General features: G+C 40.6%; 1 protein-coding gene across 1 annotated transcript in view; it reads left to right on the forward strand.

Annotated features, from left to right (window-relative positions):
• The window catches only part of SLC24A3 (solute carrier family 24 member 3), a 606,708-nt gene that overhangs the window by 538,285 nt on the left and 47,411 nt on the right, over nt 1–21,012 (forward strand). Inside the window, exons 9-12 of the mRNA XM_053670958.1 lie at nt 10,586–10,639; nt 16,348–16,481; nt 18,254–18,414; nt 19,188–19,461. Of these exons, the coding sequence (XP_053526933.1) occupies nt 10,586–10,639; nt 16,348–16,481; nt 18,254–18,414; nt 19,188–19,461 (623 nt within the window). The remainder of the gene's footprint in view (nt 1–10,585; nt 10,640–16,347; nt 16,482–18,253; nt 18,415–19,187; nt 19,462–21,012) is intronic.

Below are 21,012 nucleotides of genomic sequence, written 5' to 3' on the forward strand. Positions count from 1 at the left end.
TGTGTCAATTGGTATTTATTGCAATAGAACAAGGTGACATCACCTAGGGAGAATATGTAGGTAAAAAGAGAAGAGAGTTCCCACATTTAAAGGCTGAACTGAGGGAACAGAGGAGGCAAAGAGTATGGGGAAGGAGAAGTTAGGGGAACAGGAGGAAAACTAGGAGTGTGTCCTCCTGGAAGTCAGGAGAAGAGAGTTTTATGAAGGACAGGTTGGTCAATTCTCAGATGCTGCAGACAAGTTAAACAGGATGACAGAGAACTGGCCCTGGATTTGTGTAGATGGAGGGTGCAGGTGCCATTGCCAAGAGTTTCAGGGGATCGACAGATGTGGAATATAGACTAGAGAAATCTCCCAAGAAAATATGAAGTGCTGGAACAAAGTGTATGCAACCCTTTGAGAAGGTTTGCTAAGAGAGAAACCAAGAAACATAGCAAAAGTTTAAGGAATTTGGACAACCTGATTTCTTCTCTCAGTAGCATCACAAGTACTTTATGTAATAAATACATATGCATTTGCATCATCATTCTTTTTTCATTGGTGTTCCAATACAGTTGTCTCCATTTTCTCACCACCACTTTCCCTCACCATGCTCACACCTACTTCCCACCCTCAATCCCACATCCCCTTGGCTCCATCCATGGATCCCTCATTCATGTACATTTATGTCCCTTTCCTTTCTTTCTCACATTATTTCCCTCCCCCCGCCCCTCTGGTCACTGTCAGTTTTTTGTTGATTTCAATGTCTCTGGTTATATTTTGCTTGCCAGTTTATTTTCTTTCTTTTTTTTTTTAATTGCCACATTCGGCCCTGTAGTTTTTTTTAAGATTTTATTTATTTATCTTTAGAGGGGAAGGGAAGGAGAGAGGGAGAGAAACATCAATGTATGGTTGCCTTTTGTGCATCCCCTCCTGGGAACTGGCCTGCAGGGAACCGGCCTGCAACCCAGGCATGTGCCCTGACTGGGAATCGAACCGTGATTGTGTGTTTCGCAGGCCCATGCTAGATCCACTGAGCTACACCAGCTAGGGCCCCAGTTTGTTTTCTTAATTAGGATCTACCTACAGGTGAGATCATATGATATTTGTCTTTTGCCACCTAGCTTACTTCACTTAGCATAATGTTCTCCAGATACACCCATGCTGTTGCAAAGGGTAGGAGCTCCTTCTTTCCTTCTGTTGTGTAATATTCCACTGTGTAAATGTACCATAGTTTATTGATCCACTCATTTACCAGTGGGCACCTAGGCTGCTTCCAGCACTTGGCTATGGTAAATGGTGCTGCTATGAACATTGGGGTGCATTGGTTCTTTTGAATTAATGTTTCGGGACTCCTAGGGTATAAACCCAGCAGTGGAATTGCTGGGTCAAAAGGCAAAACCATTTTTAGTTTTCTGAGGAAATTCCATGCTGTTATCCATAGTGCCTGCACCAGTCTGCATTCTCACCAAAAGTGTACTCAGGTTCTCTTTTCTCCACATCCTCACCAGCACTCATTTCTTTGTTGATTTGGTTATGCTGGCCATTCTGACAGGTGTGAAGTGGTATCTCATTGTGGTTTTAATTTGCATCTCTCTGATAGCTAATGATGCTGAGCATCCTTTCACATGTCTCTGGGCCCTCTAGGTGCCCTCCTTGGAGAAGTGTCTGTTCAGGTCCTTTGCCCATTTTTTAATCACGTTGTTTGTCTTCCTGGAGAGAAGCCCTGTTAGTTTTTTATTTATTTGGGAGATCAAACCTTTGTCCCAGATATCACTGGCAAATATGTTTTTCTATACAGTTGTTTCCCTTTTCATTTTGCTAATGTTTTCTTTAGCTGTGCAGAAGCTTTTCATTTTGATGAAGTCCCATTTATTTATTCTTTCCCTTATGTCCCTTATTCTAGGAGACATGCCAGTGAAAATATTGCTGTGTGGAATATCTGAGGTTTTCCTTCTTATGTTCTCCTCTAGGACTTTTCTGGTGTTATGACTTATATTTAAGTCTTTTATCCATCTTAAGTTTATTTTTATGTATGGTGTTAGTTGGTGAACGAGTTTCATTTTTTTTTGCATGTACCTGTCCAGATCCCACAACACCATTTGTTGAAGAGGCTATTTTGATTCTACTTTGTTTCTTTCCCCTTTATCAAATATTAATTGACCATAGAGACTTAGGTTTATTTCTAGGCTCTCTATTCTGTTTCATTGATCTATGTATCTGTTCTTATGCCAGTACCAGACTGTTTTGATTACTGTACCTTCTTTTTAAAAATATATATTTTATTGATTATGCCATTACAGTTGTTCTATTCCCCCCTTCATTCCTCTCCACCCTTCACACCCCTCCCCCACCATTCCCCCCCTTTAGTTTATGACCACGTGTCTCAAGTTCTTTAGATTCTGTATCTCCCATACTATTCTTGCCCTCCACCTATCTATTTTCTACCTACCATCTATGCTACTTATTTTCTGTATCTTCTCCTCACCTCTCCTTCTCCCACTCCCCTGTTGCTAACCCTCCATGTGATCTTCATTTCTATGGTTCTGCTCCTGATCTAGCTATCCTCTTAGATTGCTTTTGTTTTAGGTGTGGTTCTTAATAACTGTGAGTTTGCTGTCCTTTCACTGTTCGTATGTTTTAACTTCTTTTTCTTAGATAAGTCCCTTTAACATTTCATATAATAAGGGCTTGGTGATGATGAACTCCTTCAATTTGATCTTATCTGAGAAGCACTTTATTTGCCCTTTCATTCTAAATTAAAGCTATGCTGGATAGATTAATCTTGGATGTAGGTCTTTGGATTTCATGACTTGGAATACTTCTTTCTAGCCCCTTCTTGCCTGTAAGGTCTCTTTTGAGAAATCAGCTGACAGTCTGATGGGAACTCCTTTGTAGGTGACTGTCCCCTTATCTCTTGCTGCTTCTAGGATTCTCTCCTTCATTTTCATCTTGGCTAATGTAATGATGATGTGCCTTGGTGTGTTCCTTCTTGGGTCCAACTTTTTTGGGACTCTCTGAGCTTCCTGGATTTCCTGGAAGTCTATTTCCTTTGCCAGATTGGGGAAGTTCTCCTTAATTATTTGTTCAAATAAGTTTTCCACTCGTGGCTGTTCCTCTTCCCCTTCTGGTACCCCTATAATTCAGATGTTGGAACATTTAAAGCTGTCCTGAAGGTTCCTAAGCCTCTCCTCATTTTTTTGAATTCTTGTTTCTACATTCTTTTCTGTTTGGTCATTTTTTCCTCTTTCTGGTCCACTCCTTTGATCTGAGTCCCAGTTTCCTTTCCATTACTGTTGGTTTCCTGTGCATTTCCACTCATTTCAATTGGTTTAGCCTTCATATGTTCCTCTAATTTGTGACTGAAATCAACCAGTTCTGTGAGCATCCTGATCACCAGTGTTTTGAACTGTGCATATGAAAGTTTGGCTATTTCTTCATCACTTAGATTTATTGGCTCTGGGGCTCTGAGTTGTTCTTGAGCCATGTTTTGATCTGTCATGTCTGTTATGTATGAGGAGCGGAGCCTTAGTTGTTCACCAGAGAGGAGCCACCCAGGTTACTGGTTTGGGAAGCTGCATTTGAGGGCGGGGTCAGAGAGGGAAAATGGCAGTTCTCTCTGGCGGTTCTCTCTGCCGCTTCCTGCTGCTGGGGTCCGTGCAGTCTGTCTCACTGCTCACTCCTTCACTGGCTTATCTGTGTGCCAATGTGTGACCGCAATCAGCCCTCAGTGGGTCCAACACCTTGTGCCTTCAGTGGGTCTGCCCAGTTCTCCACACCTGGGATCCGCCCATGGCTGCTGGCGCACCTGGGGTGTGCGCCCGGGTCAGTCCGGTGGATCTTTCCTGCCCAACCCCACTCTGCTGCTGGCTCTGCCCCTCTTACCGGTTAGGCTGAAGGGTTCATTGTTGTCAGACTTCCATGTAGTTCAATTTTCTGTGGTTTGGCTGCATTTTTGTTGCTAAAACTTTGTTGTTTTTAAACTTGGTTGTGCAAGAAGGTGCAGTGCTTCCACCTACACCTCCATCTTGGTGGAAGTCCTGTACCTTCTAATATATAGTTTGATGTCAGGTATGGTAATCCCAACTACTTTGTTCTTCTTTCTCAAAATTGCTGCAGCTATTCAGGGTCATTTATGGTTCCATATAAATTTTTGAAATGTTTCTTCTATATCTGTGAAATATGTCATTGGTATTTTAATGGGGATTGCATTGAATCCATAAATTGCTTTAGGTAGTATAGACATCAGGATGATGTTAATTCTTCCAATCCATGAACATGGTACATGCTTCCATTTGTGTCTTCCTTAATTTCTTTCTTCAGTGTTGTGTAGTTTTCTGAGTACAAGTCTTTTACCTCCTTGGTTAGGTTTATTCTTAGGTACTTTATTTTTCTTGTTGCTATAGCAAATGGGATTTTTTTCCTGATTTTCGTTTCTGATATTTTATTGTTGGTGTACAAAAATGCCTTTGATTTTTGAATATTTTCTTTGTACTCCACTGTTTTGCCAAATATATTTATTAGATCCAATCCTTTTTTTGGTGGAGTCTTTAGTGTCCTGAACTCACGGATCCTTAGAATTGTTTCTTTAGTCTCTATGTCATTTAATTCTGCTCTGATCTTGGTTATTTCCTTCCTTCTACTTGCTCTGGGCTGTCTTTGTTGTTGCTTACCTCAGTCCTAGTAGATGTAGGATTGAGTTGTTTATTCGAAAACTTTCTGTCTTTTTTAGGTAGTCCTGAATTGCTATGAACTTCCCTCTCAGGACTCTTTTTCCTGTGTCCCATAAGTTTTGGGTTGTCATGAGTTCATTTTCATTTGTTTCCAGAAACTTTTTGCTTTCTTTCCTAATCTTATTCTTGACCCATTCATTGGTTAATAGTGTGCTATTCAATCTCCATGAGTTTGATTGTTTTTGAGTTATTTCCTTGGGGTGGTTTCTATTTTCAGGCCCTTGTGGTCTAAGAAGACGCTTAATATGATTTCAACTTTCTTGAATTTGTTGAGGCTTATTTTGTCTCCTATCATGAGGTCTATCTTTGAAAATAATCCATGTGCAATTGAAAAAATGTGGATTTTGCTTTTTTGGTATGAAAGGATATATATAATCAGTTAAGTCCATTTGGTCTAGGGAATTTTTCAATGCCGCAATGTCCTTGTTCATATTTTGTTTGGAAGATCTATCCAATTTTTGACAGTGGAGTGTTAAAATCCCCTAATATAAGTGTGTTGCTGTCTCTATCTTTCTTGAAGTCCTCCAAGATTTTTTTAATATATTTGGGTGTTCCTATGTTGGGTGCCTATATGTTTATAATGTTTATGTCTTCTTGATGGATTCTTCCTTTGATTATTATGAACTGTCCTTCTGGATCTCTTTTTATGGCCCTTGTTTTGAAGTCTATTTTGTCTGATATAAGTATTGCTAGCCCAGATTTTTTTCCCCTGTTCATTTGCTTGGAATATTTGTTTCAAGCCCTTCACTTTCAGTCTGTGTATGTCTTTTGTCCTGAGGTGGGCCTCCTGTAGGCAGCATATGTGTGGGTCATGCTTTCTTATCCATTCAGCTATTTTGTGTCTTTTGATTGGAGCATGGAATCCATTTACATTTAAGGTTATTATTGATAGGTACTTATTCATTGACATTTTACTCCCTTGTTCCTTTCTCTATCACTGTTTTTCTTTCTCTTCTTAAAGCAATCCCTTTTGTATATCTTGCAGTGCTGATTTGGTGGAGGTGTAATCTTTTAGCTTTCTTTTGTCCAGGAACTTCCTTATTTGGCCTTCTATTTTAATTGAGAGTCTTGATGGATAGAGTAGTCTCAGTTGCAGGCCTTTGCTTTTCATTAATTGGAATATTTCTTGCCTTTCCCTTCTGGCTTGTAATGTTTCTGTTGAGAAGTCAGCTGCTAGCCTTATTGGGGCTCCCTTGTATGTTACTTCCTGTTTCTCCCTTGCTGCTTTTAGGGTGTTCTCTTTTTCTTGGAATTTTGCCAGTTTAACTGTGATGTGTCTTGCAATGGGCCTCTTTATGTTCCTCTTGATTGGGACCCTTTCTACTTACTGGACTTGTGTGGCTCCCTCTCTCATCAAATTAGGGAAGTTTTCCATCATTACTTTTCAAACATGTTTTCTATCCCCTGTTCCTCTTCTTCTCCTTCTGGTATTCCTATTATACAGATATTATTCCATTTCATGTTGTCCTGCATTTTCCTTAACCCTTCTTCATTTTTTTCCAGTCTTTTTCCTTATTCTTGGTCTTTTGGGGAGGTTTTTATCTATTTTATCCCCCAGCTTGCTGATTCTATCCTCTGCTTCATTGACCCTGATTTCTTCTACTATGTTCTTTAATTCAGAAGTTGTATTCTTCATTACTTCTTGTTGTAATGAATAATACAATTGTTGATTGTTGATTGTTGATTACCCTTGCTGATTGTTTCTATGTCCTCTTTTATGCTGATATAGTTTGCAGTAAGTTCCTCATATTTTCCCTGAAGTTTTTGGTGGTTTTCACTGAGTTCATTGAGCTACATTCTAACTATTGTTTTGAACTCAATATCTGATAGTTGACTTGCCTCTATTTCATTTAGCATTCTGTCTGAGGATTTCTCCTTTTTTTTACTTTGAGGGTTATTTCTTTACCTTCCCATTGTTTGTGGACTCTTATTGTTTGCTTCTGTCTCTTCAATTGATCTGTTTTGTGCTTTTGTTTTTATTTTAATTTTTGTTCAAGTACAGTTTTCTGTCTTTTACTCCAAGCCCAGCCCACCCACCCATCCCTCCCCACTTCCCTCCCATTTCCTGCTCCCCCTAGTTTTTGTCCATGTGTCCTTTAAACTTGTTCCTGTAAACCCTTCCCCTTTTCCCCTGAAATTCTTTCCCCTCTTCCCTCTGGTCACTGTCAGCCTGTTCTCTATTTCAGTGTCTTTGATTATGTTTTGCTTGTTTGTTTGTTTTGTTGTTTAGGTTCCTGTTAAAGGTGAGAAATTGATCTGTTTTGACTTTCTGACTGTGGTATGAACTTCTATGGTGGGAGGCCTGTGAGATACAATGGTGCAATCTCCTTGATCACCTGAACTTGATATTCTTGGGATGTCTTTTATGTTGGTTTTCTGAATGCAATTGAATTTGATTATTGTTGGGTCATTCTTTTGTGGGTTCTTCCCTACTGCTGGTTGACTGAGGGTCACTTCATCCACCACATCTTGTATGCTGTTGTACAGGCTCTACCTAAACAAAGTCACAGAGCCCAAGAAACAAAACCACATCCACAAATATAAGTACCCCCTATAACCCCACTGCCTATAGTTAATGAACCAGTATTAATAAGGGTATAACAAGATTAAGACTATTATAGGAAAAGAGAGTGGATATAAGATGACCTAGTAGATATAAAAGAGGAATGATTTTCAGAGGGTAGAGGGAGGAGCACTGATAAGATTTCGGAGTTGGAGCAATGGAAGGAGAGAAGGTAAAGTTTACCTCATGAATAAAGGGAGTGAAGAATGTTGAATGGAGTATGAGAAGGGAAACATCACATTAGGTTTAAACAGAAACTAAAATAGTATAAAATAAAATAAAGTGAAAGAGAGAAAAAAAGAAAGGAAAAATATTAAATAATTAATAAAATTATAGGAGCCAAATTGGAGAGAAAGATCCACTGGAGCACTATCAATAACAAATGAGCTAAAATTAATATAGGTGGTATGAGAATAATAGGGCAAAAGAAACAAAGAAAAGTCTAAGAGATGTTTAGAGGACTGGGAAGTGATTTTGTAATGATACAGGGAGAGGGAATACTAAGAGTAAGGAACAAAAACTAGACTAAGAGAGGGAAAATTAAAATTTGGGATGTAAAGGAATAGAAAAATAAGAATAAAAACATAAGAGGGAAGGATGCAAGAGAAATAGAAGGAAGACAAAAAAGAAAAATGGGCTAAGAAAGCATCATTAAAATTTGAGTCAAAAAGAAAAAGTAGGAAAGGGGTCCAGTAAATTTGTTATTTGAAATACAGAATTAGTGAAGCTCTAGTGACACCCTTGAAAAACAATGCAACAATAACTACCTTACCCACAACTAACTAGCAAAGTTTGTTACAGGTGTAGAGAGAACACGAGTATTTTGATAGCTGGGCAAAAGGATGTGAAATGACCCTGAACAAGAGAATTTGTTGTGAGTGTCTGAACAGGGGAGAAATAGTAAGAGTGTGGAATGGAAACAAGTTGTAACTAGAGAGAAAACTAAATTTGAAATGAGACTATTGCAAGGAAAGAGGAAGGGAAGATGGGCTAAAAGAAGGGAGGGGCAAAATATGTAAATTGAAATACACTATAGTATAAAATCTAATAACTTATTATATATAAACTCACCAGACAAGAAATGAGTGTTATAAAGCTATGCAGGAAAGAGAATATTGCAAATCATGAAGGAGACCACAATAGCTTTCATATCGGTAGTCTCTTGTAATTACCACTATTTTTTATCTTCCTGGATCTGCCTCTGGTGATGTCAGATGTTGACCCCATCTGACCGTAGGCAGCCTGCTGGATACTTCCAGTGATCTGCTGTCACTGGCTATCTCTTTCTATTGTTAATATGGTCCCTGTGCACTCAGCAGTCAGGTTTAAGCACTGTAACTTTGGGCCAAATCCCTCCTGTGGTTGGGGCTATTGTGCTGCTTGTAGGGGAATGATCTGCCTGAACAGGATGGTTGCTGCATATGGCGGCTGGCTCAACTCTGGATCCCTGTGGCTACTTTCTCAGTTCTCTCCACAAAGCCTCTCTCCCCAGTGTCTCTTCAAGTCTCTCTAGTCCACTCTGCCCCACCTTTGCCAGTGATCTGCTGTCTCTGGCTGTCTCCTTCAGTTGTTTATCTGGTCACTAGGACTCAGCAGTAAGGCTTAAGCACCAAAGGGCCAGGGTAGAGACCCTCCAGGGGTTAGGGCTATTGTTTCCCCTCAGGCTACTGCCACTCAAAAGGAATGGTCTGCCTGAGAGCAAAGGCTGCTGCCATCTGGGGGATGATTCAGCATGGGATCTGGCAGCTACTCTCTCGGTTCTCTCCCCAAGGCTTCTGTCCCATCTCTCCTCAGGCATCTCCAACCCACTCTGCCCCTGCCTTTGCCTGAGCCCCGGGTAAGTGGCTGGCTGCAAATGAAAATTTGTGTGTTGGCCCTTTAAATGGCCCTTGTATCTCCAATCATCTGTCTCTGACAGAGAACAACCTTGCTGCTTTTTCCACTGGTTGTTATTTATATACTTTTTGGGCTCTGATGTTCTAGGCTGGGAATCCTAGCTAAGAGTTCAGACACCAATCTTCTTTAGGGGATCCAACCAGCTGCTTAATTATCCCACCAGCGCTGCTACCCATGGGCACCTAGCCAGCCCTCTTGAGTGTCCACCACACTCCTTACCAGACCAGTTGTGCCAAAGCTGATTCTGTATGTCCAAAGTCACATGCTTCTTTCTGGCTGTTGCTCAGTTGTTTGTTCTAGGTGGTTTCTCCACAATTGAGTTGTAATTCCAGATTTGTCCTGAAAGGAAGTCAGCGTGACTCCCATTCACTCCTCCGCCATCTTCCCTCAGTCCTGTATAATCATTCTTACCTGATGCATGGTAGCCCACTGTATGGACATGCTTAACATACGTATATAACCATTTTTGCTTCTTTCCTATAACCATTCTATTTCTTTCTAGCACTTCACTTTTATAAACACCACTGCAACAAAAATTCTTGTGTGTGCATCCCTTTTATATTTGACCACATATCTTCCTAGGATCAATGTCTAGGCATTGAACTTGAAAAGAAAAAAAGGAGGAAAGACATAACCTACAATTTCTTCATAGACCATTCTCTAGTAACCTTTTCTGGAAGCCAAAATTCCACCTTCAGTTGGTAGATCATTTAATTCTACAACTAAAAGGGAACTTACAAATCAAGTTTTCTTTGCTTTTTAGTTGGAAGTTACTAAAATAAAGAAAATAAAAGTATTCAAATTATCAGAACTTCAAAATACATTTCAGTGGGTTTTATCATTCTTTTTCTCTTGACCATTTTGTCACTCATTCATTCTTATCTTTCCTGTTGACCCCTTCCTTGAAAGGTGTTTTCCTCTCTCTCCCTATACCTCCCTCCCTCTGCCCTCTGCCACTCTCTTCTTCTTGCTCTACTTATACCTTGCTCCTATGTATTCAGCAATCCCTTCCAGTCATTTGCTCTTTGTAAATATAAATAGTTTTAGCAAATGATTAAGCTGTGGACAGATTTATAAATATAAAGGCTTATATTCAGCAATATTATGAAGGCTCACTGTATTCAAAGAACTCTTTTGGGGGAAAAAGAACTCTTTTGGGTAAGTGAATAACAGAGGAAGGAGCATTTTTCTTTTAGGTACAGAAGAAAAAGATCATTGAAAGCCATATGCAGTATAGAAGATGTCTTGTAGACCAGGAAACATTTGTAACCAGTCTGCATGTCTGCCTCATCCTCACCATACTTGTCAGGTTTAACCGCCCTTCACATTAAATATGTTTTTAAAGATAGGCTGGTGTGTTGTCCATCTGCCTATGGTGACTTTCTTTAACTAGTCTGTCTTGGTGTGTACACAGGTGGGAGTCTTTAGTCCTTGTGCTGATGTATCTTATCTACATTGTCATCATGAAGTAAGTAAAATACCTTCTTAGTTTCTTTTCTAATACTTTTCCCTACCTTCAACACTATGTGATAATGTGAAAAGAGGAACAAAGGAGAAGGCAAATACCATATCTGGCTGGCTTTCAATGTATATTGTCACAAACTCATCTGGCTTCCTTGGCAACCTGTTGTGAATCATTGCAGCTTTGATTAGTAGCAATATCAAAGACCCTTCCAACCCATGTGTGATGGTGGAATCAAAGCTTGTATTTAATTTGAGGAATCACACAAAGAGAAAGGTCTCTTTAAAACTTGGCAACCTAGCCTTTGGTTGTTTCTTCATTTTTATAACAAGAAAGGAGGTAAAACTTAATTATTTGTGCTTCTATATAAGATAATAGAAGATACCAGAGCTAATTAAAAGATTACTAAAACCAGGGATCAAATATCTGTGGACTTCCATTATCTATATGATCATTTGGTGCTGTCTAACAATGACCCCAAAACTTATAGGCTTTAAAACCAGAAGCATGCATTGTCTCAGTTTCTGAGAATTAGGCACCCAGAGCAGCTTAACTGGAGGGTTCTAGCTCAGGGTTTTTCATGAGATTGCAAATGGGAGGTTGGCCAGAGGGGGCCATCATCTACTTGACCAGGTCTCCAAGATGGCCCACTGGCACAGTTAGTGAGCTGATGTTGATTTTTGGCTGTAGGCCTCAGTTCCTCACCACATGGGCCTGTCCATAAGGCTACTCGAGTGTCCCACACACAGAACCTGCTAGAGAGAGCAAGAAGGACCCTACAATGCCTTTTATAATCTACTCTCATAATTCATACACCATCACTTTGGTCATACTCTGTTTATTAGAAACAAGTCACTAAGTACAGTCCACATTCAAGGGGTCTGCTTTGCCTTTTGAAAGGAGAAGTGTCAAAGAACTTGTGGGTATATTTTAAACCCACCACATCATATTTTTTTTCCTCTTGGAGTCTGGGTAGCTGGCTATTTGTATCAAGAATTATACTGTGCAGATGTTCCTCATAACTCGAAGATAAAAATGTAAGCACCAAGGTTGTGAACCTGCTGGCTCGTCTTTTTTCCAAGTACCATTGAGATGAGGAGCTTATAAATAGTGCAGAGACATTCTGTGCTGCAGCTTCCCACCCCTGCAGGGCTGTTTCTTTTCCTCTAAATTTGCCTGTACTTTCCCTAGCATATGTGACTGGCAGGAGTGACTACTTTCTCAAAGAGCAAAAAAGTAGAACGCTTTCAGAAATTGCCAGTTTGGACATATCAGATAGCAATCTGAAACTGACATGTCAAGTTTTCCTTGCTGTGAGGCCTGACAATGATTACTTTTGGCCACTCCTGGCTGAGAGACCTGTTCAGAGAAATCAGTGTGGCCATTGGCAAAGGTCACATCAACAGTGAAGGAAGGTAGGACCTGGTTTGGCTAATGTCTAGGGTGGGCTGTAAGTGGTCTGCCACCACTCCACTCACAATGGCATCCAAGCCTCACCTCAGTAGCTGCCAATGGTCATTGTGGACCCTGCATCTGGGTCTTATTACTGGAAGAGGGCACTTTCTAAAGTGTCCTGGTGTAAAGTTACCATGAGATAACTGACCAAGAAATGAGGTACTTTTACCACTAATCACCTGTCATTTAAAAATACCAATGGACGGGCTCCCACAAAAATCAAAGTTGGCTCAGAGGCTTTCCAACATATCTAGATCCCAAAGGAAAAGCCTGTAAAGATAGGAGCAGCCATCTTGCTTCCCTTTCTCCCAAATAGCAAAACTACTAGGAAATTGGTGCCACAGTGGGGAGACCTCAACAATACATATGTTCCTCTGGTCTATTTTATTTGATTATTACTTTTCAAAAACTTTCTGAAGCTCCAAGTTTAAGTTCCTAAAGAGTCAAGAATCCCTTTCCTCCCTTTTGAATGGTATATTGGTCAATTATTCCAAAGAATTAACTGAGTGTCTTCTATATGCCCAGCATTGATCTGGGGTTTTGAATCTGAATTTAAATGAAAGCATATCCCATACTGAATTCACTAGGGGTTCCACAGAATAAGGTCTTCAAAACCGAAGCTAGTCTAACAGGAAAATGAGTTGAAGGATTTTGCTAGTAAACATCCTGTGACCACTGCACCCCTCTACCAAGCCATTGTACAGCCTGTGAGTTGCTGGCAGTGCATGTGGACATTAAGAGAACACAGTGAACAATTTCTCTCCTCTCTTCCAAACCATAGCCAGTGTGAAAGCTAATGAGATGTGTTTCTACTGATTTCTCAGCTTTACCAACCGTCCAGCTGTTTAAACCAGCAGGAGACAAATAAAACAGCAAGGACAGCCACTGTGCTCACAAAATTTTCTACATAAATTCTGGTCCTAAGTTCTAAATTGAGATCTCTGTCTTTAGCCATCCCCCTCTGCAATTAGAAACTTTAATCATTGGGTTTTATAAAATTTGATTTTTAAAGTTTCATGCTTCACAATAAAATAGCTTTAGGGTGCAAGCACAAAATTTAAAACACTCAATTAAAAATATTAAACAGAGCAGCAGCAGTTAAAAACAGCATATATTAGAATCATCAGATGCCTCCTGGGTAGATGTTTTAAAATGACTTTAAACATTGTCAGGATGTCAAAAAAGCAATTCAGTTTGGCCAGAAACTTCATGGGAGCATGAAGGACACCTGGTCTTGGTAAGAACTCATTTCCGTACATCTGGGTCACTTCTTTGGGATTTGGTTCCCAGGTGAGGCAATGTGGTCTGGTGGTCAAGATGAAGTGTTTCACATTAAGCCCTGGCTGCAGAGCCCACTCCACCACTTCCTAGCAGTGTGATGTTGGCCAAGTTACTCAGCCATTTTGAATCTCAGTTTCCTCTTCTACAAAACAGGGTTAGTAACACTTCACACCTCAAAGGTTTTTGTAAGGATGGGATATGACAGCCTAATTATTAACCAATATCTAGTTTCAAGAACATTTTCTTAATACTATACATAGTATTATCATCCTGTTATCCAAATCTAAGTAAATGTATAACACAGAGTTGTACTTTAAAACCAAAGCTTCATGCAAGTCAGTATTTCTATGTGAAAAGTGAATCCTAGGTCAAGATGATAGAAACACTGCCCCTCCCACATAGCTCTTTCAGTAGAACAAGGCACTCTTGTTGAGTTTAGAGAGTGGGGACACCTTTTCATTCAGAATAATATTGAATATATTTTTTTAAAAGTCAACAAAATAGTGCAGCAATTTTCTACTACTGTGCCACAAGAATTTATAAAACATGCAATAACTGACTATTTAGTTAGGGGCACTGACCTCTTTTGCTTTGGATTGTCAAATTGAAAAATGATCACAGCCAACACAACAATAGCTGTTGGGTATGAATGAATCAAAATTATACCTTTTATGTTTTTGTCATATGGGCAAGAAGTGTATGTCTTGGTGTGCTGCAGAATTTCTTTATTTTTAGAGAGAGGGGAAGAAAAGAATAAAGAGAGGGAAATAGAAACATTGATGTTAGAGAGAAACATTAAAAGGTTGTTTCTTGTTTGTGTGCTGAATGGGGGCCAAACCTGCATACTGGGCATGTGCCCTGACCAGGAATAGAACCTGCGACCTTTCACTTTGCAAGGTGACACTCAACCAACTGAGCCACACCAGTCAGGATGGTGTGATACAGAATTTTAATAATTAGTTTACATGTGCCATGAGGGGCAAAAGGTTTAAAATTGCTGAAATAGTGTGATGAATCCCAAGTGCTCATTACCAGCCCCAGCCACAATCTACCTACCTTTGCTCCATCCACACCACTATCCATTTCCCTCTTTCCATATGACTTGAAGCTCCAGACATCAGGCCAATTCATCTATAAAAATATGTATTTGCCCCCAAAAGGACTCATTTTTAATATAACATAATTATCACACCTAAAATTAATGCTCTTTTCAATATAATTGAATATCTAATCAGTGTTCAAATTTTCAATCATCTCATAAACATTTTAACAGGTTTATTGTAGTCCCATAAATGTCATAAATATTTTAAAAAGCAAAATCCAAAAAAATGTCACTCATTACAATTGGTAGTTCCATATTTTGGATCTCTTTTAATCTATAAATTCCCCCTCTGGTATTTTTTCTTTCAATTTATTGTTCAACAAAGTTAGATTATTTGCTCTACAGAGTTTTCCACAATTTCGAAGTGGTTGATTACATCCCATGAGGTAGTATGACCCATTCCTTTGGCTTCTGTATTTCCTATATATCAGCCATCTATCTGATTCAGGTTAGACTGTGTCTCAAGGGTTAGTGAGTTCTCCCATCAACAAGCATACTGACGTCTCCTGTCTCTCTGTGATGTTGGCAGCCATTGATTCTCAAAATCTGGCTTCATTATTTCTTTAGAGTTGCACAATAGTACTGCTCTAATTCCACTTCTTTCCTCTTATAAACCTTGAGCATCCCACAGAATTGGCCTTCCCATTTCCCTTTTCATAGTCACCACCATCATTTTTGACTAGCGTTCTGTTCCCTGTAATGCAATGTAGGAAGTACTGACACTCCCAGGGAGTACAGGAAGTACTTTTGGAAGAGAAGTCTAAGGACACAGAGAGCTTCTCTGTCTGTATCATAATGACTGTCCTGTCCCATAGGCTCACCCACCCAGAGTTGCACTGACTGAAGAACAGGTATAGGGTACTATGGGGAGGGTTTCCTGAAAGCCTCTTGTCTGTAGCAGCAAAGGGGATGAGGAAGAAAAACTTGTGTGGTGAGGCACAGCTTGAATGGCCTACCAGGTGACAATTTAGAGTTGTCACGCCTGGCTGCCATTCCAGAGGAAGTTCAAAGACCAAGCTGGTGGGATTCCTTAATGGGGTATCCCATGGCCAGTAAGTCACCGAAGCCTTTAGGTCTTTGAGTAGGGAAAGGAGCAGTGGCTTACAATGATACCCTGGAAAACCTGCCTACTTGTGTTCACCCTTGAACTTTCTAGGATTCCTCTCTGGGAGCTACTAATACTAAAGACGAAGGGACCAGAATATTTTACCCGCCAAAAACATACTGGGAACTTGTAGGAGCTTCTTCCCTTCTGATACACTTGTAAGAAGCACTGCACAATGTTTTCATTCAATTGTTCTGGCAAATCATAGCCCAGAATTTTTTCATAAAGCCAAGAACCCATTGAACCTGAAATGATGGCATAACAGTAATAGAGATTCACAGGATACCAGACTGTGACCTCAGAAAACCAAAGACAGACAGACACCTAGACTGCCAGCCCAGGGTAGTAGCATGGATGAGACACCTTGTCCTTTCTCCACCAAGTGTGTTCCTGATAGCAAAGACCCTGGAGATGTGGCCCAGAGAAGGTAGACCTTCCCCATCCCACTGAGTCTCAACACCATCCTTCCATGCATAGATTCCAAGCAAGGGAACTCCATCCCAGAGGTACCACTATTGACACTAAAAAGAAAGAATGTGTCACTATTTATTTATGTAATGTTGGTTTTATTTTCACATACTATACATCCTTAAATTGGAAAATAGGACAGGTTACATATTACGAGGATATATAGGATAACAGAAAAATAACAATAACTAGAGGTATGGGGTCCCCCACAATGCACCCAGACTTCAGGGACACTTGGTGGGAGTTGAAGAATGGAGGAACAGCAAATGCTGATGGGTTCTCTTCTCTTACTCCTTTGCTTAGATACAATGCTTGCATACATCAGTGCTTTGAAAGGAGGACGAAAGGTGCTGGAAACATGGTCAATGGCTTGGCCAACAATGCTGAAATCGACGACAGCAGCAACTGTGATGCAACTGTGGTGCTACTCAAGAAAGGTAACCAAGGAGAGCCTGTGTCCAGGAAGTAAGTGCTGGGAAGCCAGCCTGGCTGCCCTCGCTCATGGCTGCAATGGGGCATTGCAGCTGGCCTAGAGAGGGTACTGCCTCTATAAAGCAGAGAAGGTTCCAGTCTTCCTTCCCTCCCTTCGGCTACACCATGGGGCAGTCTCATACCTGATGATGAGCTGATTCAGAAAGCCCAGTGCAAGTTCTTGCACAAAACATTTGCTGCGAGTGACACAGGGAATTTAGGACAGGATGGTAAAGGAGAGAAGACTCTGGGTGTTGCAGTATTGGTTCTGTCACATTCTGGCTATGTAACCATGAAGCAAGTTAATTAACCACTCTAAGCCTCAATCTTCTCTTCTGCAAAATTGGGATAGTTTTTATAATGAGGGAGATGAAGTATGTAACAACTTTATTAATAATAGTTGTTATTAGTGTATTATTCTATCCAAATTCACTTCCAGGCTACATTATCACATTTTCCAAGTGGCAAAATGACATAGATAACTACCTGTTTTTTCAAAGTAATTCTTATATTTAATATATTCTTGTTAATCAGTTGACATACTTAGAGAACTAATATAGTATTCTCTAATAAACAATATTATTTTTTAGAGGAACACAAAGAGTATTTACTTTTGCCTAGAATGTGTTTCATCTTTATTAATTTTTTTAACTTTCCCCTTGAAATATTTGCACTTATTTCTTCTCGATCCCATATGGTTGCTTTGCAGGAAAAGCCAAAAAGAAACTAGAAAATCTATAGGTTATTTTCAAATGTATGTCTGACTTTGAAATCTGTGGGTAATTATTAGAATCTTAAAATCAATTACTTGGTGTATTTTCTTAATTATATACATGTTTAATTAAAGGCTTAAGATTATTCGGTGCCATCCCACATAAGGATTTTAGTTGTTTCTCTTTTGGGTAGTTTACAACCATAAAAGGAATATTCATAGGGAAGCAAAGAGAGCTACCTAATATTGTTTAATGTTTCCAGAGATCATTTCATGGTTTAGTGGCTTGGAAACAGGAGTGAGCACAAAGAGGGCCTGTGGCCAGGTATTCATGAGCTATATGTTCATATTGCACATTCCTAGAGAGGGGGCTTGGACCTTGATGAAACTCTTTTTCCAGCCAGCCAGCAATTCAGAACACAAGATTTGCCCAAAGTCCCCTCTAGGCCTTGGGCCTCTGTAATGTGGCTACTCACCCACTTATCCCCTTGTCAGCCCTGCTTATATATAGGCTGGGTTGCAGCAGTGTATCTTTCCCCACCAAATCTTCCACTTAACATTCAAGTCAGTTTGCAACCTCTCAGTATGAACATTGTTGACATTTGCAGGGCATAAAATGTTACTAAAGATTATAAGGGTCTTTCCTATGCTCCAGATCTGAGTTAAGGGGAAAAATCATTGAAGACAAGGAGGAAGTCTTTGTTTGCTATCATTCATTCTTTCTTTGAATGTTAGTGAATGATGCTTAAATTGTTTCGTCGTTTCAAAAGAGCTATCAGTGAGTCACAAAAAGCAGACTTTGGCTTTTCTCCAAATTTTGCTCAACCATCCCTGGATGGATGGGTGGATGTGTGCATGGACAGATAAGGAGGAGAGAGGGAAGAAATGAAGGAAAAGGGGGCAGAAAGGCAGGTAGTAGGGAAGAGGAAAGGGAAGTAAAAAAAAGCAAGAGAAGGAGAACTCTATGAATATCTTTTTCCTAGTCCTAACCTCAATATTTTTATGTTGTATTTTTAATCTCCTTAGCCAATTTCCACCGCAAAACATCGGTGATCATGGTGGATGAGCTGCTGTCGGCCTACCCACACCAGCTGTCTTTCTCTGAGGCTGGCCTTCGAATCATGATCACCAGCCACTTTCCCCCCAAGACCAGACTCTCCATGGCCAGTCGCATGTTGATCAATGAGGTATCTGGGAAAGCATAATCAATCTGCCACTGGACAGGGGTGGGAAACTGGGAAGGAAAGTTTCCTGGCCTGTAAGCCGAAGCACCTAACAACGTTTAACACATTATCCCTCGGCCATTTCTCAGCATCATTGCTCACTGGGTCAGCTATGCATCCTGGCCCTTGTTCCTTCATCCAAGTATTGGCAGACATGGTCCCATTTCCAGTTATATAAAAAAACTTTCCTGTCCCCTTCTATGTACCTTTTTCTTTATATCTCCCATTTGAATGGAGTACTCTGATGTGAACTTGAGTAGAAGTAGTTGCATATCAAAGTCGGTTTAGTTTGAAATAGTGCTGAGTCTCTGACCTGAATTTTCCTGTATATTCCTTTCTCTGGAGTGGCAGCCTTATTAGTGCACTAGTCCAAACACATGTATGTGGCTTGCTCACATATAGACCAAGAGATTCCTAAAATGTGGAGAAGAAAGATAACATCACAGTGCACAGAGAATCAAGAACCTTGATAGAAAACAGTGCCTATCTGAGATATGGGAATTTTCTTCTTAAGCGATTTGCAAGTTCCAGTGGGTCATCAAAGGTTAATCCTTCCTTCCAGAGGGAGGTTGCCCAAATTGGTTATTACTTTGAGAAATCTGTTAAGACTTGACTGGAGAGTGTTCTGAAAGTACCTCCATGTCAGCTGCCTGGAAGAAATCCCAATAGCTGGTGTTCTGGGTATAAAGACTTATAGTCCCTCTGACCATGGTGAGAATGTACTTTTCTCTTTTTAGAGACAAAGACTGATAAACAGCAGGGCTTACACCAATGGAGAATCTGAGGTGGCCATCAAAATCCCAATTAAGCACACCGTGGAGAATGGGACAGGGCCCAGCAGTGCCCCAGACAGGGGCATTAATGGGACTCAAAGGGATGATATTGTTGCTGAGGCTGGCAATGAGACGGAGAATGAGAATGAGGACAATGAGAACAACGAAAATGATGAGGAGGAAGATGAAGATGAGGAGGAGGAGGATGAAGGACCATACACGCCATTCGACCCCCCCTGTAAGAGGTCCTATGTCTGAGCTGGGGTTGGGGACTATTTCAAGGCCACTGAGTAGATGCCTTTAACTTTGATGATTATTCTGTCATTCATTTCAAAGAAATGTATCTGTATGAACATAGAAATATTTATATTAACATCTGCAGTGAGCAAGACTGTTGGAGAGGGTCTGAAGATGATCAGGATGGCAATGTGTATTTATTGGTTGCAATGTGGGCTCTTGGACCAAATTTACAATTTTGTGGAGAAAGGCCTTCTCTTAGCTGCTCTGAGGGAATTTTTGGTAGTAAAGAGGAAATATATAAGACTCACATCAGCAAAGCAGCTTGGATGCACAAGAAGAGACACTTCACCCACCTTTGCCCATCCCATTACAGTTGGCAGGGGGATGTCCTGCTAAGGTCAGCCCTGGGGAACAAACATGTGCAGCCCTCCAAGCTGGCTTTGTTTTTCTTCTCACTTTCTGCCTCTCACCCCTATTTAGGTCCTTCCTCCCTGCCAGGACCTGCTGTTTCCAGGGCAGGCATCACAGGGGATGCATACCCGGGCAAAAAGCATTCTGGCCCAGCTAAATGTCATACAGAGGGGCTGGCTGAGGAAATCTCTTCGGTACCTCAAAGGAGAGGAGCAAGGCCTGGAAGAGCTTTTACGACCCCAGCCACTAGGGTGGTGTCCTTCCCCACTGACTGCTACCTCCAACAAAGACTTGGCCATTCCAGTGACCTTGTACCCCACCACCGCCACCATTAGTGGTACAGGTGGCCCAAGCCCAAAGAACTCTGCCTATTTTCTAGATTTCCAGAAGCTTCTGATTGTTTCAGGAAAGAGTGTACCAATCCAATTCACTTTCACTGTCAAGTATGTGAGACCTAATTAACATGTGTAACTTCTTCAGGAAGTTTAAAATTATAGGAAGACTTTAAATTATGAAGAAGGATTGCTTGATCTACTTGAAAGTCCTTTTAATGCTGGAACATGGGTACAGAGTGTCAGAGCCAGGTTTTATTTTCAGGCACAGGTCTTTTGGTGCTCCTTTTTGTGTCCAGAAGACAGCAAGTAAAACTCAGACCAGAACTACTCCCGGGCCCCCTCAGGGCTCCTGAGATCTCAGCCTGGTCAAGTGCTTACAAAAACTAACTAGAAAACATCACCCCGATTCCTATGCTTAGAACTCCCAAACTGCAAAGCCAGAGTTAAATCATTATTTGTTAGTAGGCAGTCTTGATAGAAAAAATATATATACTGGGTCTTTATGCATTTTGCTACCTGTCACTGTATTTCTTGCAACCTTCTTCCCTGTCAGCCAAGACAAAAACATCTTAAGGATTAAATGAGCAGACACTCTGTTCCTTGTAAACTCTCATGCTCATTGCCAGAGTACCACAGTTTTACCAGCTTAAGAGGACACCTGTTGAACAGCTCCATGTTCCATGGGTCAGCAGTCTGGCACACCTGGCTGGATTATCAGAGGCTCACAGGCTGAAATGGAGGTGTGGGCAAAACAGTGGTTCTTCTCAGAGGCCCTGGGAGAATTGCTCCCACACATACTCAGG

This window comes from Artibeus jamaicensis, unplaced genomic scaffold, assembly GCF_021234435.1.
Source record: "Artibeus jamaicensis isolate MK-2021 breed Jamaican fruit bat unplaced genomic scaffold, CSHL_Jam_final contig_65, whole genome shotgun sequence".
Classification (NCBI taxonomy): Eukaryota; Metazoa; Chordata; class Mammalia; order Chiroptera; family Phyllostomidae; genus Artibeus; species Artibeus jamaicensis.